Genomic DNA, 17,459 nt, shown 5'->3' with positions numbered 1-17,459 from the left:
ACAGTACACGGGCATCTAGCATTTTGTCTCCATCGAAATGCGACCGCCGCGGCCGGGATCGAACCCGCGACCTTCGCGTCAGCAGCCGAGGCCCATAACCGCTATACCACCATGGCGGACGCAAGGAAAGTGAGGAAGCTGAAGACAGAACGCCCCTGGAAGACGCTGAATTACCATGCACTCGTTCACGTGGTCCGCAACGGGGACCACGTCGATTACGCAAAAACCGGGGTGAATACTTCCTACAATAAATCTGCAGAGAGAACCAGAACTCTCATCATTACCGGTGACTTCCACATTCATTTATCAAGACCCAACAACGCCTGGTCTTTATACTGCGTGAAAGACGGCTTGAATGTGGGCAGGGCATCAAAAGACCTCGCTGCCACGTCCATGACAGGAAGCGTCATAGATCATTTCATCGTAAGAGACATCCAGAATTTCCACAAGCTGTGCTATACCTCGCACTTCACTACACTTCGACCCATCGTAGCCGCGATCACGAACGGATCCGATTAACAAGTCAGGTCCAGCTGATCACGGTGATGATGACCTTGTTCAAGAATTGTCAAGAACCCTTTCTCCACATACACACGGCTTCGTGAAACGCGTTCTCTGTCATAACGGAGAAGTATCAGTATAACAACCGTAACGCAACTGTAATAACTGCAACTCTTACTGTAACGTGCTTCCAGTGCGCCTGCGCGTGCCACTCGGCTGTGTGTATATCGAAGGGAACTTTCCTAGATGAAGCTTAGTTGCGAGCAACGCCTGTCCTGTGCATTTGTGTTTCTTTTTTGTGCTGTTCGGATTCGCGCTATACAGTATTGAAGAATATAATCACTACGTATCAGCTTGCCGCGTCTGGCGTTGGTAACACCCATGTTGCTGTTGGCATCGTTAGGCAACTGTAAACAACTGGTTATGTAATACATATGCGACCCTTCAGCATATGAGTGTGTGTAAACTACTTCCACATTTTTCCAGCGTCATTGTGTAACGTTTCGCTCAATATGAAAAATCACGCCAGTCACCATCCCGCGCATGCTTCGCATAACATCGATTCCCACGGTACATGGGATGTGCCGAATTTTTTCTCAATCTTTATTTGGTTGTCTTCGGCTCGCTGCCGTCGTTTCGCAGCGATTTCTTCGGCTATCTGTTGCCTTCTTCATTTTTGTGGCCCAGTTGTGAGTAGTGGGACTTGCCAAATTTCTGCGGCACATACTCGTTCATTATGACGATAGTTTTCTGCTTGGACATTTTGACATGGACTTGACATGGACATGGTCCGCGAGGGCTATAAGACCCTCGCGCTTATAAAAGCAAATCTGTTAGAAAAGTCATGGAAGGGCGACATATTCTTTTGGCTGTTTTTGTGAAGCGTCCTTTTCCACGCTTGAAGGCCAAATGAGTCGTCAGGCGCCTTATGCAGGGTTCCTCGGAGTGGATTAACATTATTCCGACGTGGACCACACAAGCGAAGGCTGTGCACATGGATTTCACGCTATACATGGGTCGGTAGTGTCGCATTTCGCCGGCACGACGCGCCAGCGGCGTAAACTCAGGTTCATAGAAAGACGCCAGCACAAATACGCACACTTACATGGGGCGGCCGCACTCCCGCACTGACCTAGGTTCTAGACACTACTCAGCAGCAGTGTCCGTGTATCAAGCGTTTCCCTGTAATTATTCGGTCTGCGGAAGACATCGCATTACATCGCAAGCTGCAGCGGCCAGCAAAATAGACGAAAACAAGCATAACGGGAAGTATTTGTGCGTGAGTTTCGGTGGAGCCGCAATGTTGCCAGATAACGGAAAGTGCTGGCGTTGCGCTCGCTGAAGAGGTGTGGGCATAGAGTTAATATACTGACTCTAGAGGAAAAGCTGGGCCGCGAGGCCTATAACCACAAGAACGCTGACATCTTGGAACGTTTTCATTCTTGCCATCACTTATCAATCCTGAAGAAGCATCTTCACAATTAAAAACTTGCGGATATTGTTTTGTGTTTATTTTGAATACTTCTACGAAAGAATACGACGGCTATTTATGCAATTTACTGCGCGCGGAAAGGAGCGTTTGCAGGATGGTCAACTAGATGGCACCACCATATCAACACTCGCGAGTACGCGAGTGTGTGCTTGCGGCCGATTGCGCCGGTTTGAGCGTCGTGTTAAATCCCCTGAAACATCGTTCGCGTGGTGTATCTCGTAGTCGTCACAGTGTCCCGTTGTGTGCGTTTTCTGTCGCCGCATACCACTCGACTTCATGTGACAGCCCTTTTTTCTTTCAAGCTGAAAACTTCAGTGCAAACCAGGACGGACGGCAAAGAAGAGATGAGACAAGCCCTGAAAGTTGTGTACTAACTAGTCGCAACCGCTTTTTTTAGACTTTTTAACGGCGATAAAGCTTCGTGGGTGGGCCGTGTAACTTTAGTATCTATTGAAGCTTTCGGGAGATGTCTCACTCACATTCGCCGGTGCATGCTGCAATCGACATTTGTCTGCATTACGGCTCTCTGCGCTGAAGTACGGCAGCAATGAGCTGAAAAAGAACGTGGATACAGGTGTCTCGCCATTGCAAGTCGAATCAGCGCGCGACCACGGCCTACGGACTTTGCTTCGAGCTGCGAATCTGTCGAGTGACATTTGTGCCAGGGAACGGAGAAACTTTGGTAGGGAGTGCCTAGTAAAAACCATGCACAAACAGGTGGAAATTTTAACTGTTATCAACCGGACCAGCTGCACAGACAACCGTACACTAACACACGGCTTCACGCATCAAAACACAGCTGATGTTCTCTGAACAGCGCGTAGCTGGCTTAGGTTGGTAGATTAAAACTCATTACTACCGTCAAATATAGCCAGCGTCTCAGGGTCTGGCAACGCTGGCAACGATCGTTTTGTTCCATCATGGCGGAACCCATGCGGTTATAGGTTTCAATGCATGGGCCCTCTGGGGAGCTTTTCCTCTAGACTCAGTATATTAACTCTATGGGTGTGGGGCAGTGCTTACATCATGAGTTCTTTAGAGGCGGGCGGCTTGTATTACGCAAACAGTAGGTGGACCACTAAACGCGAATTTCTTTTAAACTAAGCATTTCCGTGGCAGGAAAGAAGCACAACGAGGTTTTCGGAACGGTATTTTATAAGTTCACACAGAGTTGTAATTTGCCTTCATTGTCCTTTTCAGCCAAGGGTTAAATTTGTCTTAGTAAGGTGAACGCCTCATACACCTCATGCGCCAAAGAACATGACTGGCAGCGAAATTCCATATTTTAAATAGTCTCTCGAGGTAGCATAGACTTTCGCATGTGCTCTCTTTAGCGTTCCCTAAAGCAGCAGTCAATATTGTTTGTGTTGTACCCAGATTAAATATGGAATAAACGGGCAACTTTTGCGCGGACAGTAAAGAAGGTAGACACGCACGAGTTTAAGGTTACTCTCAGCTACATTGTTCATTCCAACGTAGCCATATATATACGTTATAGAAATTCTCACAGAGAAAGAATAAAACATTCTTGCAAACAGGATAAAAACATCCTTTATTTACAGTTCCTAAACCACCCGCATGCGCATACTTTCAACGTGCCTACCGCTTCTCAAGATACGGTTTGTTTTACTTTAGGAGAACTTTCTGTTGGGCAAGATGGTATACGTTCATTGGTATACGTTCAAGTATACGTTCAGGTATACGTTCAGTTGGTATACGTTCAAAAAATCAATTATGGTTTGTTTTACTGTTTACGCGATTGCTGCGATATTTCTGCATCGGTTCTGGGCTTTCGTAATATGTGTAACTTTCAATGATCTAGCGCCTAACGGTAGCTTTAATGTGCCCCAAATGTGCTAGCCTTAGGGCAGACTAGCTCGCAATGATGTTCGCTCTCATTAACGAGGACATGCTATATGGCACTGCGTATTTCACATCTGCTTTTTTTTGTGCTTTCTACACTGCAGGCGTCTGCAAGCTGCCACTTAAGGAAGGAAACTGCAATGCGAAGATTCCGCGCTATTTTTTTAACGTCACCTCCGGGTTCTGCGATGTGTTCACGTACACTGGTTGCGATGGCAACGAGAATAACTTCGCTTCGCATGAAGACTGCCTGGCCGAGTGTGAAGGTATGTACTTGTTTAGTTAAGAGGTACGTCACTCATTTTGTTTTCGTTTAGCACCGTTTCTTTTAGGAGCTTGCTCGCCAAACTTATTATGGTCGCGCCTTGTTCATGCCCGACGTGTCCGCCGCCGTATAAGGCATGTACACTACTTCTCATTGGTCCCGCCAGGAGCGCAGCTGCGCTCTCTTTAGTGATTTCAAGAATGCTCACTAGATGGCGCGCCGCCGCTCAAGGCGGCGGCGCCATCTAGTGATGTACAAAAATAAATAATAGGGAAAAATAAAGTGATTCTGCCTTAAGAGGCAGAGAGATGGACCGTGAATTTATATCTTTTTTGTTATAATAACATAGATTTAATCAATGTGGATAAGGTATTAGGCCAACACAAAACAAGGAAGCTTTTTTTTTGGTTTTCTTCGAGCCTGGTGACAGACATGTCACCGCCCCGTTATAACCCTTTCAGTCACGAATTATGATGCACTGTCTGCATATGCATCAAATTTCCATAACATGATTTCAAGGCACTCAGTATTACATTCCAAGAAATAAAATGAAAGAATGTGTTGTTTTGCATGAGTTACAGTAATTAATGCTTATTAGCGTGTAATTAAATATCTAATTATTCTGCAATCAGTGAGCTTCAATTCTTGCATAAAAAAGAATCAACTATTAGGCCCAAAATGCATGGACAGTTTGTTTTTTTGGTTGCATGCTTCTCGAGCGAAGAAAAAAAAAAATACTGTTGACGTTGCTCCTGGAATGTCGCACGTCGAACGATCGTCGCACATGGTAGGGTCTCTAGCAAAGTGATCATCTGCAGCAATATACAGCATAATGAAGTTAAATAAGCGCTAGTTGTCCATTCAGGAAGCCTGCACGAATGTGCACACTAAGTTTCAGGTCATTTGAAGAAACACGCAGTGCGTGATGCGACTTCGAAGTTGATGTGTACAATTGTACACGCCGTGACTGAAAGGGATAAAGGGGACGCTCATAGCATCCATCCATCCATCCATCCGGCACACGCCACGCTCGGTGCAAGCGCTAGTTAGGTGACTGCTCAAGGGCCGCGCCTCTCGCTTGGCTCGCTTCCTTTCTCTTCGCCGGGAGCTCACTAAGTCAACACTCTTCGTTGCCGCTGCGCAGCATGAACGGAAGCAGCGCGACGGGCTCGCAACGCAGCAGCAGCACGGGAAGATCTCGCGTTGCCATAACCAGCCAACACATGATGCCACGTTACGCTCTCTCATGCGTATCGTACGACTGCAAACGTCCCACCACCATCAGGGGCACCTGTATCGATGTTGCCTTCTAGAACTTTCCATTGCGTCCCATCATCGATGATCCCTTGGCAACATACTTTACTGATCATAAAGCAACCATCTTTAAAGGGAAACGAGTCCCCAAGCTCATCGAGGGGCGCCCTTCTTGTACTTTGTAAAAGTAAAAGAACATCTCTCGTGTATATGTAATGCATATAATTCATCCAACATAAAGCAATCATTAAATTTAAACCAGTCCCCGAACTCATCGAGGGATGCCCTTCTTAAACTTGGTAAAACAACATATCTTGTGCATATATAATGTTTATATTTCATCCAAATGTATAAATACTTCATCAAAATGTATATACTGCATCCAACCGTAAATTAATAAATATTGTTTATGTAATCCATATAAAACAACGTTGTCACGTCTATATATGATGGTATAGAAATGTGTTTGAACTTGGTAAAACAACATCTCTTGTGTGGATATAATACTTGTAGTTCACCCAGATGTATATATACTTCATCAAAATGCATATAGTACATCCAACCGTAAAGTAATAACCATTGTGTATGTAATGCATATATAACGACGTTGTCACGTGTATGTGCGATGGTAGGGAATGTGTACGGAGCATTCGCGGGTTATCCCATCATCTCCGAGGAAGCTCCTCTAGCATCATTCACTTGGTGGATTTTTATTCTGCGTGGCTGCTATTACCAAGTGGGCCGCGCTGCAACGGCAGCACTTTCAGTCATATCCGTTTGCGCTTATGTTGTCGATTTGGAAAAATTGATCATAAAGAAATCTGCTGTGACCAACTTCTCTCTACTACATATTCTTTGAGCAAATTCTTTCATCTTTTACATGCACGAGTGTGAGATTACTCTCAGCTACATTATTCATTCGAACGTAGCCATATATGCGTTATAGAAGTTATCACAGGGAAAGAATAGAACATTCTTGCAAACGGGAAAAAACATCCTTTATTTATAATTCCTAAAGCACCTGCATGCACATACTTTCAACGTCCCTGCCGCTTCTCAAGATACGGTTTGTTTTACTGTTCACGCAATTGCTGCGATATATCTGCGGAGGAATGCACTAACAAAAGTTACGAATGATATTCACATCATCGCACAGTAAAGTGGACTTCGTTTCGATAATACTCACGTCTGTGCTCTAAAGTGAGTGCTGACGTTACGTCAGTACATAAGTTACCCTTTCAGCGCCAGTGTAGTAGACGTGCTTGGTAAGGCAGCGATGTGCACACAACTACTACGCTTGCAAAAACACGTCGATCCACCACGTAACGCTTGGCTCAAAGCCAAAAAATGCAGTATAGACAGCTACTCACCGATTACTTCGCGTGAAACTGATTTACACAAGGCTTGGGATCTGCCTCATTTTTATATTTACAACTATGAGTACATATTACACAAATATGATATCTGCTGTGGGCCTACTATGGTACGCGGGAGCTCACCCAAATCGGTCCGGGTCATCAGACAACATTGGAGCTGCAATTATCGATTACAATCAAGAAACTTGATCCGTGTTGGACTCTATCGCGATAGAAAGTGACCTTGTGAGAGCGCCATAAAAAAGGGAACACACCCATACTTCCAACAATTAAAGATCTGCGGCAATTTTAACAATTGATTCAATTGATATGAAATATCACGAAATGGTCACTGTAAGGTAACGGAAACGTGCTGTGTTGCAGTATTTCACGTACCAATCGCCACCGCCACGTTGTGGAGGTCCTGGAGTCTCTGTGTCGTCCGGTTCCCGAGTTGTAGACCTTAGTGGTGTGTCACTAAGGGTCGAAACCCATTTCCCGTGTCGTACGTTCAATCCGTGCTCGGAGCGCGGGATCCATCGGCGTGCTGTTATGCCTGCTGCTGACGTAGCGCACAATCCAAAACAAGCCGCACACAGCAACGTTCTTAGATTCTTTCAGTTTGCAAACGCCACCGGAATGCGGCGGCGAAACGCGGCCCCTTTCGTTTCCCGCTCCCTAGATGGCGCTTCCGACGCCTTTGGACCGGCCGCCGCATAGTAACAGAGCGTGCGCACAGTGTTAAACAGAACTTACGCAGTTAATTTTTTGTAAGGGGAGTTATTTTCCTAGATAGTGAGCGAAGGTAATTACGAGTGTTCAAATAAAACAGCAGTTGAGCCGGTGCCCCAGGGCAGAGACGCGAGTTCGATGTCTGAATCTTGCGGGACTTCTGTTTATTCAGCTCTATTGCGTTCCTGTTCTTTAAAATTATATTGTATATGTTAAAAATTGTTGACAGTGGGCCATAGCATTAAGGCTAAATGCTAGAGGGCTGTGCACTTCGTTTCTGGTGCACGTTAGGGCAACCGTATTTGACCGAAATTTCTGAAGCCCTTCACTACGACGCGCCTCACAATCATATCGTGGTTTTGGCTCGTAGAACCTTAGATATTATAATACCATGAGCCATACACCACAGCGATCTGATGCCGCCGGTGATGTTGAAGTGTAAAGCCCAGAAACACTCGTTCTTTCCAGATCACTCAATCCTACGATTCGCATTTTTTTTCAAAGATAGATACCGAACTACTTGAATAAAAGCCTGCATTTTTTAAGGCTATAAATTGCGAAAGACATCGAGTACAGCAAAAGTGAAATTAAACACAATTTATTGAACGCTGCGACAAACTGAAAGCCACTTCTTTTTTTCAAAGGCAAGAGCCAAAGTTACAGGAGACGTGCTTTTTGTTTGCTACAGCCACCTTTTCCTTGATTTCTCACTTGTGGTTGAAATCCCCGGAGAAGAAATGCATTCTCGTCACAATGACAAAGTTCAATATTTGGCAAGTGAATGCTGTTACATGGTCTGAACAGCACAAACGATGAATGCTGCACTTTTCAAGCTCTTCCAGCGCCTTCCAGAAGATGGTTGCACAAGCACCAGCCTCATCTAATGTTGCAAAAACTACATCATTCCCAACTCTGATTACCCTTAACATTTTAGCTGTTAAATGCTTCTGCAGCCTTCCTTGAAACTTCTATAAGTCGTCAGATATGCATCAGAGCCAACTACGGGCGCTGCACTGCTTATGTCTGCTAAGCACAGAAGGCGTGCTGCATGCTTTTGAAATTTGTACATTACATATTGCCGCGAGTCGTATATTTCATGAGTGTAAGCTTCACCCACAAAGACTCTGGGCAACGCGCTGCGCAGGCCTCGCCGTGATGTGTAGGAAGCTTCGCGATTGTTTTGGAACAATCTGTTAAGATTGCGCGCCGCACGAGAATGTTCCAGCTTTGTCGAGAGATAACGCCCCCACCAGCGATATCGCTGGAAAGTTCGATAGCGCCTGTATAAAAGCCGACGCGCTTGACTGCTTGTCAGTTGATCGACGGTCGACGCTCTGTCCGCCGCTATCAGTGTATTGTTGTAGCTTTCAGTTTCTCGGCCACAAGTTCGGCCTAATAAAGAGGTTCATCTCGACTTGCCGACTGCGGCCTTCGTCGACGTCACGACCACGTGACATCTGGTGGAGGTGCTGCTGCTTCATGATCCGGACACCACCGCGGAGCGCTGACCCAAGCCCAAGCCGCGAAGAAGACGACTCTAAGGACAACCCGAATCCTCGAACCAGCCGCCGGCAGAAGGGACTACAACCAGAGTACGGGCTCCTTCCCGAAAACGCCAGGCAGCCGAAGACCGTCACATCGACCATCGAGACGATGACTGACGCAGTGCCCCCTACGGCGATCGTGATGCAGCCACCCAGGGAGCCGCCGACGTTCCGTGGTTCGCCATGTGAAGACCCCGAGACTTGGCTCGAGACCTTTGAAAGGGTCTCAACATTTAATAACTGGAACTGCGAGGACAAGCTGCGCCACGTATACTTCTACCTAGAAGACGCCGCGAGGACGTGGTTCGAGAACCGAGAATCCACCCTACAAACATGGGACCTCTTTCGGACGACGTTCCTAGGCACGTTCACGAGCGTGGTCCGCAAGGAACGGGCCGCGGCTATGCTGGAGACCCGTGTGCAGCTGCCCAATGAAAATATTGCCATCTACACGGAAGAGATGAATCGCCTGTTTCGACACGCCGACCCAAGTATGCCCGAAGAGAAGAAAGTGAGGTTCCTCATGCGGGGTGTCAAACAGGAACTCTTCGCTGGATTGATAAGGAACCCGCCGAAGACGGTCGCTGAATTTGCATCGGAAGCTTCCACGATCGAGAAAACGCTTGAGATGCGAACGCGGCAATACAACCGCAGCTTCTCGGCTACAAGCTACGCCGACGTTCAAGCCCTAGGACCCGCCGACCTGCGTGAGACGATTCGAGCAATCGTGCAAGAGGAGTTGCGAAAAATTCTACCTCCGTCGCAACCTCACGTAGAGTCCATCGCCGACGTCGTGCGCCAGGAGATCCAGCATTCACTCGGCGCGCCTCAGCTAGCAGAGCCGCAGCCGCAAGCTATTAGCTATGCTGCTGCAGCCCGCCGTCATGCTCCTCCTCCACGCCCCCGCCAAGACGCCACACCGCCGCAGTACCGTCACCAGACGCCGCCGCCGCCACCGACGCCCTACCGACCACCTGTCGGCCAGCGCAACACCCCGAGGAAGACCGATGTCTGGCGTGCCCCCGACAACCGCCCGCTCTGCTACCACTGCGGAGAGGCCGGCCACACGTACCGCCGCTGCCAGTACCGACAGATGGGACTACGCGGATTCGCTATCAACGCGCCGCGCCCGCAGCCAGGCGAACGGCCGCGCGACATCAGCGACTACCTCACCGGAGCACAGTGGCAAGAACGACGACCTTCCCGCTCGCCGTCGCCCGGCCGCTACATGTCACCGCACCGCCGGCCGTACACTGGCCCAAACCGGGGCCGGTCGCCTAGCCCGTATCTGGAAAACTAAGGGCAGCAACCGATGGAGGTGCGGTTGCTGAACGACGAAATGCTGAAGATCCTCCGCCGTCGACGACGACGCCGCGACGAAGTTCCGAGCCCCCGCCGCACGCCGAACGACGTCCTGAAGACGAAACTTTGCGACCGGAAGCAGACCTGACGACGCAACGCGGAAGCAGCGGTGCAAACCGACGCAGCCGTGACCCGACGCCGCGACGTAACCGCAACGCAAGACGGCGGACTAGCGACCTCGACGTTCTGATCGACGGCCACAACGTCACCGCTCTCGTCGATACTGGAGCCGACTATTCCGTCATCAGTGGGCCGTTCGCAGCACAGTTGAAGAAAGTTAGGACTGCTTGGGAAGGCCCCGAGATCCGGACCGCTGGAGGCCATCTGATAACGCCGATTGGTGTCTGCACGGTACGAGTCACCATCAATAACCGGACTTATCCTGCGAGCTTTGTAATTCTACAAAACTGCTCCAGGGATGTGATACTGGGAATGGACTTCCTAAGTGACCACGGCGCCGTCATCGACCTGAGGTCTGAGTCGATAGCACTGAACTCAGACAAAGCGCTCCCGCCCCACGCGATGCCAGGCAACCATGCATTGAATGTCATAGAAGAGCAGGTGACCATTCCGCCGCGCTCCAGCGTCATTATTTCCGTCGGCACCAAAAAACCTGCGAACCTTGAAGGCGTCATCGAGGGCGATCAGCACCTACTCCTGAACCGTCAAATTTGCGTCGCACGAGGTATAGCCGAACTGCGTGACGGTAAAGCAAAAGTAGTGCTGACAAACTTCAGCTACAAATATAGGCACCTCAACTTCGGTACGACGGTTGCCTACATCGACGAATGTGTAGCCGCCAGCGATGCTTTCGCCCTCTTCGATGCTGCCGAACCTGCTTCGACGAATAGTGGTCCCGAACCGGATTTTGACGTCAACCCAAGCCTTCCGAAGGCCAAACAAGACCAGCTCAAAACCCTGCTCTTGCAATACAAGGACTGTTTCTCGTCGTCATCGCGAGTCCGACAAACGCCCCTTGCGAAGCACCGCATTATAACAGAAGAAAATTCTCGACCACTCCGTCAGAGCCCATACAGAGTTTCTACTCGAGAGCGCGACGCGATAAAGAAACAAGTCGACGAGATGCTATGCGACAACATCATCCAGCCGTCCAAGAGTCCGTGGGCGTCACCCGTGGTGTTAGTGAAGAAGAAGGACGGGACACTGCGCTTCTGCGTTGATTACCGGCGCCTGAACAAAATCACGAAGAAGGACGTGTACCCCCTCCCACGAATAGACGACACCCTGGATCGACTTCACAACGCGACGCACTTTTCGTCGATGGACCTCAAGACCGGCTACTGGCAAATCGAAGTCGACGAGAGAGACCGAGAAAAGACTGCCTTTATAACACCCGACGGCCTCTTTGAGTTCAAGGTCATGCCTTTCGGTCTTTGCTCGGCACCTGCGACGTTCCAGCGTGTCATGGACACCGTACTGGCCGGATTGAAGTGGCAGACGTGCCTTGTGCACTTGGATGACGTTGTCGTGTTTGCCTCAAACTTCGACGAACACCTCCGGCGCCTTGAAGCTGTACTTCAAGGAATCAAGACGTCCGGTCTCACCCTAAAGCCAGAAAAGTGCCGCTTCGCGTACGGCCAACTCTTGTTCTTGGGCCATGTCATTAGTAAGTCTGGAGTTCGTCCGGTCTCACCCTAAAGCCAGAAAAGTGCCGCTTCGCGTACGGCCAACTCTTGTTCTTGGGCCATGTCCTTAGTGAGTCTGGAGTTCGCCCGGACCCACGGAAAACAGCCGCCATTGCTGCCTTCCCGCCGGCCACCGTTAAGGCCGTACGCCGATTTCTGGGCTGGAATGTTCGCGAAGCCTATCATTGATGCACCGCCCAGTCTGTGCCACGTACACACTGCCGCACGAGCACGGAATGTCATACACGATGCATGTCGCACACTCGGTGAATGGCTTGGTGTGCCTCTTAGAACAGCTCGCTCTGCATCCTTCCCTTTCGTTCACAGGGCGGCACATGCCGCTCATCTTGAAAGGTGCTGAAAACACCACACGAACACCGGCACGTCGAGCCGCCTTCTAGACCCGATGTGAAACACCGTGGGCGTAGGGGATCACTGCCATATTGCGGTTCGGCTCTCGTTCCTCCCGAGTACGACGCCCCTGTACCTCCGTCAGTAGCACCTCAGCCAATGACACAAGCAACTGCCGTAGAAATCCCGCGGCCAGGAGCCTCTCAATGTGGTTTGAGAAACTCGGATGGTGCACCAAATGCGCGCAGGAGCGGAATAACGCATCCCACATGGCGGACAGTGCAAGGCCACTTTTCACAATGCCTCTTTTCACGCCGCGCTCCGAACGCGAGCGATTGGCTCACTAAACCACGGACGACGGCGTGTCGCTGGGTGTAAGCAAGAGTTTATCAATTTACCAAAAGCATTTGAAGGACCGCGTTTCAAAAAACGCGTTAGGGAATACTGTTATGCCAATTGCGCCAAGTTGAAAATGGCTTCAAACGAAAGCTGAGTGTGAGGACTACATGTGATTACCTGACCATTAACATAACTTGCTTAGTTTGACCACAGTGACCGTTTTTGTCTCAAAAAACAGGCCACACTTTTCGCCGTTTCCATAGACCCCCATTGTGCAATCTTTAACTGCTCTGGGAGCAAAATTGAAGCTTACTGCAACATAACGGCTGCAGTCTTCTCGTGCGTTTAGGTTCCAGAAGCGCTCTGCGGTCTGCGTTGTTCAATATTCACCCTCTACACTTCATTATTCGGGAAAAACTCGCTATTTCCATTGAAAACGCGCTAGCTTCCCGCCGCAGCCACCAGGGGTGCTGGCTGTAATGAAATGTCCAAAACCGGCTTTGAGTAACTACCGAAAGGTGAAAAATGAAATAAGGAGGGAGGAATTTTACGATAATTCAAGGGGAAGCGGTTAACTGTTTGAAGCGAGACCGGGTTGCCTTAGAACGGGGAGTTATAAAGCGAGATTCAGTAAAGAAGAAGAACAATGCACGTGCTGCGGGGAAGATAAGGAAACTGCGGAGCATGTTCTGATTGAATGTGGAGACATCCACACAGGTGTACGTTAGGGCACGAGCCTACATGACGCCTTGGGTTTTAGAGACAATAGAAAGCTGAACACACCCGCGGTTGAAATAAGTAAGAGACGGTTAGAGTATTGGTGACAGAAAATTAGAGAGAAAGCACAAAAATAAATATTGTAAAAAATAAGGACATTCTGCCGTAAAGGGCAGAGAGGGAACTGAAAACTTAAGTTTTTTTCTGGAGTAAGATAGTTTTAATTGAAGTAAAGGCCAACACTAAGAAAAAGAAGAGTAAAGGGTGTCGAGCCTGGTGGCACACTTGTCACCACCCCGTTATAAAGGGGACGCTCACAGCATCCATCCATCCAGCCACAACAGCTGGATATGGAAGTGCTGGCTACACGCACGTGTTGTATCCGATGGCTGCTTACCAGTTTTTAGCTTTGCAATTAAGACTTTCTGCGGGGATCTTACCCTGCGGACAGGTGTAGAGGCTAACACCGGGCTCTGTTGCGTACGTCCTGAACTGCGGCACCGAGCACTGACTGGCCTACCTTATAAGGCGCCTTCAAAGTGAGCTACTGCATATTGTAGTGCTTTCAGTTTTTGTCAGGTGCACCCTAAGCGGGAGACCTTCCCAGATAATTATAGCTGACGTGCATGTAGCATTCAAAAATTTCGTTTTCAGCTCGCTTCGGCGCTCCCGAAGAAAACGATGCAACCGCTGTGACACTGGCGTAGCCGGAGCTGGGTTTTTATAGGTTTTTGGTGGGGAGAGGAGTTAAACCCCTCCGAAATTTTTCAGTTTTGGATGTTCATATATATACGCACAGATACAAACACACTGCACGCACATGCACAAAGTGTGCTTAAACGCCCCCCCCCCCGCCACCCCCCTCCTGAAAAAAATTTCTGCCTACGCCGCTGCGCTGTAGCCACGCGATCCTCCATAGCACGTCACGCCGACGGTGTCGTAAACTTTTGCAGTGGTGGGCATCACCCCAATAATTTATATGCGCCGTGCCGTGTTTGCGCCTATAATTTTTGCGCTGTGCTTCAGCGAATACACTATGAAATGCCCAACATAGGGAAACTACATTGCCATCACTTTTCGTAGAGTCTTTTTCTGTTTGTGAAGTTGCTGTAGAGAATACTGTGAAACATTGCACTGGCGAACAAATACATGGACAGGACAGGAAGAGACACACGACGCCATACTTGAGAAAACTATTATTTAATCTCCAACCAAAGTTACGAAAACGCGTAAGAACCCGACGTTTCGGAACCGGCTTGGTTCCTTCCGCAGGGGGGACTGCGGCGACTTTGCGGCGGCGTCTTGAATGCACTCTCGCGGCGGCCAATGACCCCACGCATTACCGCAGAGCGTAGTCCATGCGCATATATCGGGGGGGGGGGGGAGGGTTCCGAGGGAAAGCTTGATGTTTTGAGGGGTTCTCTGAATGTGCCACGACTCCAGTAGTAATCTCGTCCTCCATTTGGTTTCACTTTCAAAGATGGCCGTTCCGCTGAAGTCTACTTTGGTTTCACTTTCAAGAATGGCCGTTCCGTTGAAGTCTATAAAAATAGACTTCAACGGAACGGCCATCCTGGAAATTGAAACCAAATGTAGGAGGAGATTACTACTATAGTCCCTTGAATACTGGCTAGTCTACCGTCCGCATGGCGCGCCGTATGGGGAGGAGTTGACACTTCCTAAATGACCCCGCAGGGGGCGCTGCGTGCTTTCGCAACGTCACCCGCTCATTGCTCTCGCCTGCTTTTTCGCTGTGTTGTGGTGCTGCGGATCGTCCGTTGTGTTACTACGAGCACAACTGCGATGGCGTGTTTCCTGGGCTACGTGGACTAGTGGTGTGCACGGGCTCCGGGTAGCCCGAAAGCCCGAGCCCGACCCGGCCCGCGGGCCGGGCTCGGGCGGGCCGACGTATTTTCACCTCGGGCCCGGGCCGGGCTCGGGCTACTTGGAGTTTTATCGGGCCGGGCTCGGGCCCGGCGCAAAGCCCGACTCAAGCCCGAAATATAGAGAATGAGCGGGAATTGTTTTCCAGCACGCATACAGCGCCTTTTCCGCGACCGCCCTTTACCGCTTTTCCTTTCCATTCGCTACTTTAAACGAAAAGGGGAGCAGGTAAAGCACTGCCTCTGTTGCACTCCGACAAACAGAGAGCTATAGTGACGGCGCCACGCGACTGTTCGCGATAGATTTAAGGCCAAATTCCATATGAGTGAAAATGCACGCGACAGCGACGAGCGCCCCGACATAGATCGCCTTCGTGCAAGCTGACGCTTGCATGGGCATACCCCATACTCGTGACGGCTTTGACGAGCGAACTCCATTGTTGCTGGCATGAGGCCGTCTACTTGTATAGCAAAAGAGACGCGCTGTCGCAGCTATGCACTGCAAATAAAATATTTGTTGCATGCCAAATTACCGGAAAACGATGTTTTGCTTTCGCAGCGAACCTTCGAAAAGCCGGGCCGGGCCGGGCCGGGCCGGGCCCGGAATTGTATTTTCGTACGTCGGGCCGGGCCGGGCGGGCTCGCAGCCCTTTGCCGTCGGGCTCGGGCGGGCCTTCGACAAAGTCAGCGGGCCCGGGCCGGGCTCGGGCTCGGAAATACGGCCCGTGCACAGCACTAACGTGGACCTCACGTCATCAGTCTGCGGGAATCAATGACCATCCAAATGCAGCACAATGTTTAGTGATAGTTAGTTCACTGGCGTTTTATAACATTGCAAAACCACCTAAATCAGGAAATTGTGCCCCGGAAGTTATCATTGCTCTGGCTTTCTCTTCCTGAGGTACAAAGGGAAAGCAAGATTGCTGTACTGGATAATTTGATTGATGGAGGAATGTTTGGTGATGCTGAAAATGCACTGGAAGGTTGAGCTTCGCGCAATAGCAGTTCGTCGGACTATGCGTCTTCTGTGACGGCGAAAAGCCATGAAATGCTTATATATTATGTGGCAGGGTACACAGTAAGAAAGATCCTGAAGAAGACTTCCTGTAACGAGTGTACATTGCTGCTATCTGTGGAAAAGCGCAGTGATGCTTCTGAATTCACATCAAATTTCGACAATGGAGTTTTGATGTACCCTTAGGGTCCTCTTAAAGGGGCCATGACACCCAATTTTCCATCATAATCTGTGTTATGTGGATTAATCCGTGTGTATTCACAAATAAGCTGGCGAAACTTCAGCGCATTTGGTCGAGCACCTAATTTGTAATCGAATATTTTTATAAACACGCGAGCGGCCCGAGAGTCAAGCAACACTGGTGCACTCGAGAGCCGTGACGTGACAAGCAGCTAGCTGTGCAAGCCTCTTCATTGCGGCGAACGATATTGTTCCGTGGTCAGGTGCACGTGATATCGAGATAATTGAGCTTTCTTCAGCTTGGCACTGAAATGGGAAGATTTGCAGCGGCTGAAACTTCGGTAGAAGACGACGCCTCTGTTCCGTGGTGCACGTGACGTCACAAGAGCCATAGCAAAATGGCGGTCGCCGGCGGTGGGCGGGCTTTACAGCCGGCGACTTCTAGGTCTTGTTTTGCACTGAAATAGTCTTTTACGGCCCACTTTTGAAATCCGTATAGGCATAATAGACCTTCGACTTCTAGTTTTTGCTAAAAACCACAAATCTTTGGGCGACCGTGTCATGGCCCCTTTAAAACTGTCCTTGAGGACAGCTTCACTACATTTTTCAGCGTAAATAAGCTATACGAGCAAAGCATTCTTGACTTTGCCGATTTCATTACGCGGGTACAGTTGCCTGCACTAACCTGCACAGAGAATGCACAGCAAATTACTTGCCGAATAATGAAGTTTTACATTCTTCTACGGCTGTGCTTTTTTGCTAACTCCCATGAACAATGAGAGAACAGCAAATAAAAAGAGCAGCTGAAGCACTTGAAAATGAGAAGATGTAAACAATTTTCCTACCTGTGCAATTCTTCATATTTATTTGCTTTGATAACCACTTTCGTTTCCGCATTTTAGTTTCTTCTTGATGCTCATGACAATAAAATTTTTGAAAGCAATAGTAAACAGGTTCTTT

General features: G+C 49.2%; 1 protein-coding gene across 1 annotated transcript in view; it reads left to right on the top strand.

Moving 5' to 3' along the window:
• The window catches only part of LOC119389414 (papilin), a gene marked incomplete in the record, with an annotated part of 1,122,639 nt that overhangs the window by 556,817 nt on the left and 548,363 nt on the right, over window positions 1–17,459 (top strand). The window contains 1 exon segment of the mRNA XM_049412048.1: window positions 3,961–4,122. Coding sequence (XP_049268005.1) covers window positions 3,961–4,122 — 162 coding nt within the window.

The sequence above is a fragment of the Rhipicephalus sanguineus genome, chromosome 1 (assembly GCF_013339695.2).
Source record: "Rhipicephalus sanguineus isolate Rsan-2018 chromosome 1, BIME_Rsan_1.4, whole genome shotgun sequence".
In the NCBI taxonomy this organism is placed as follows: Eukaryota; Metazoa; Arthropoda; class Arachnida; order Ixodida; family Ixodidae; genus Rhipicephalus; species Rhipicephalus sanguineus.
This window is presented reverse-complemented; position numbering and strand designations above follow the sequence as displayed.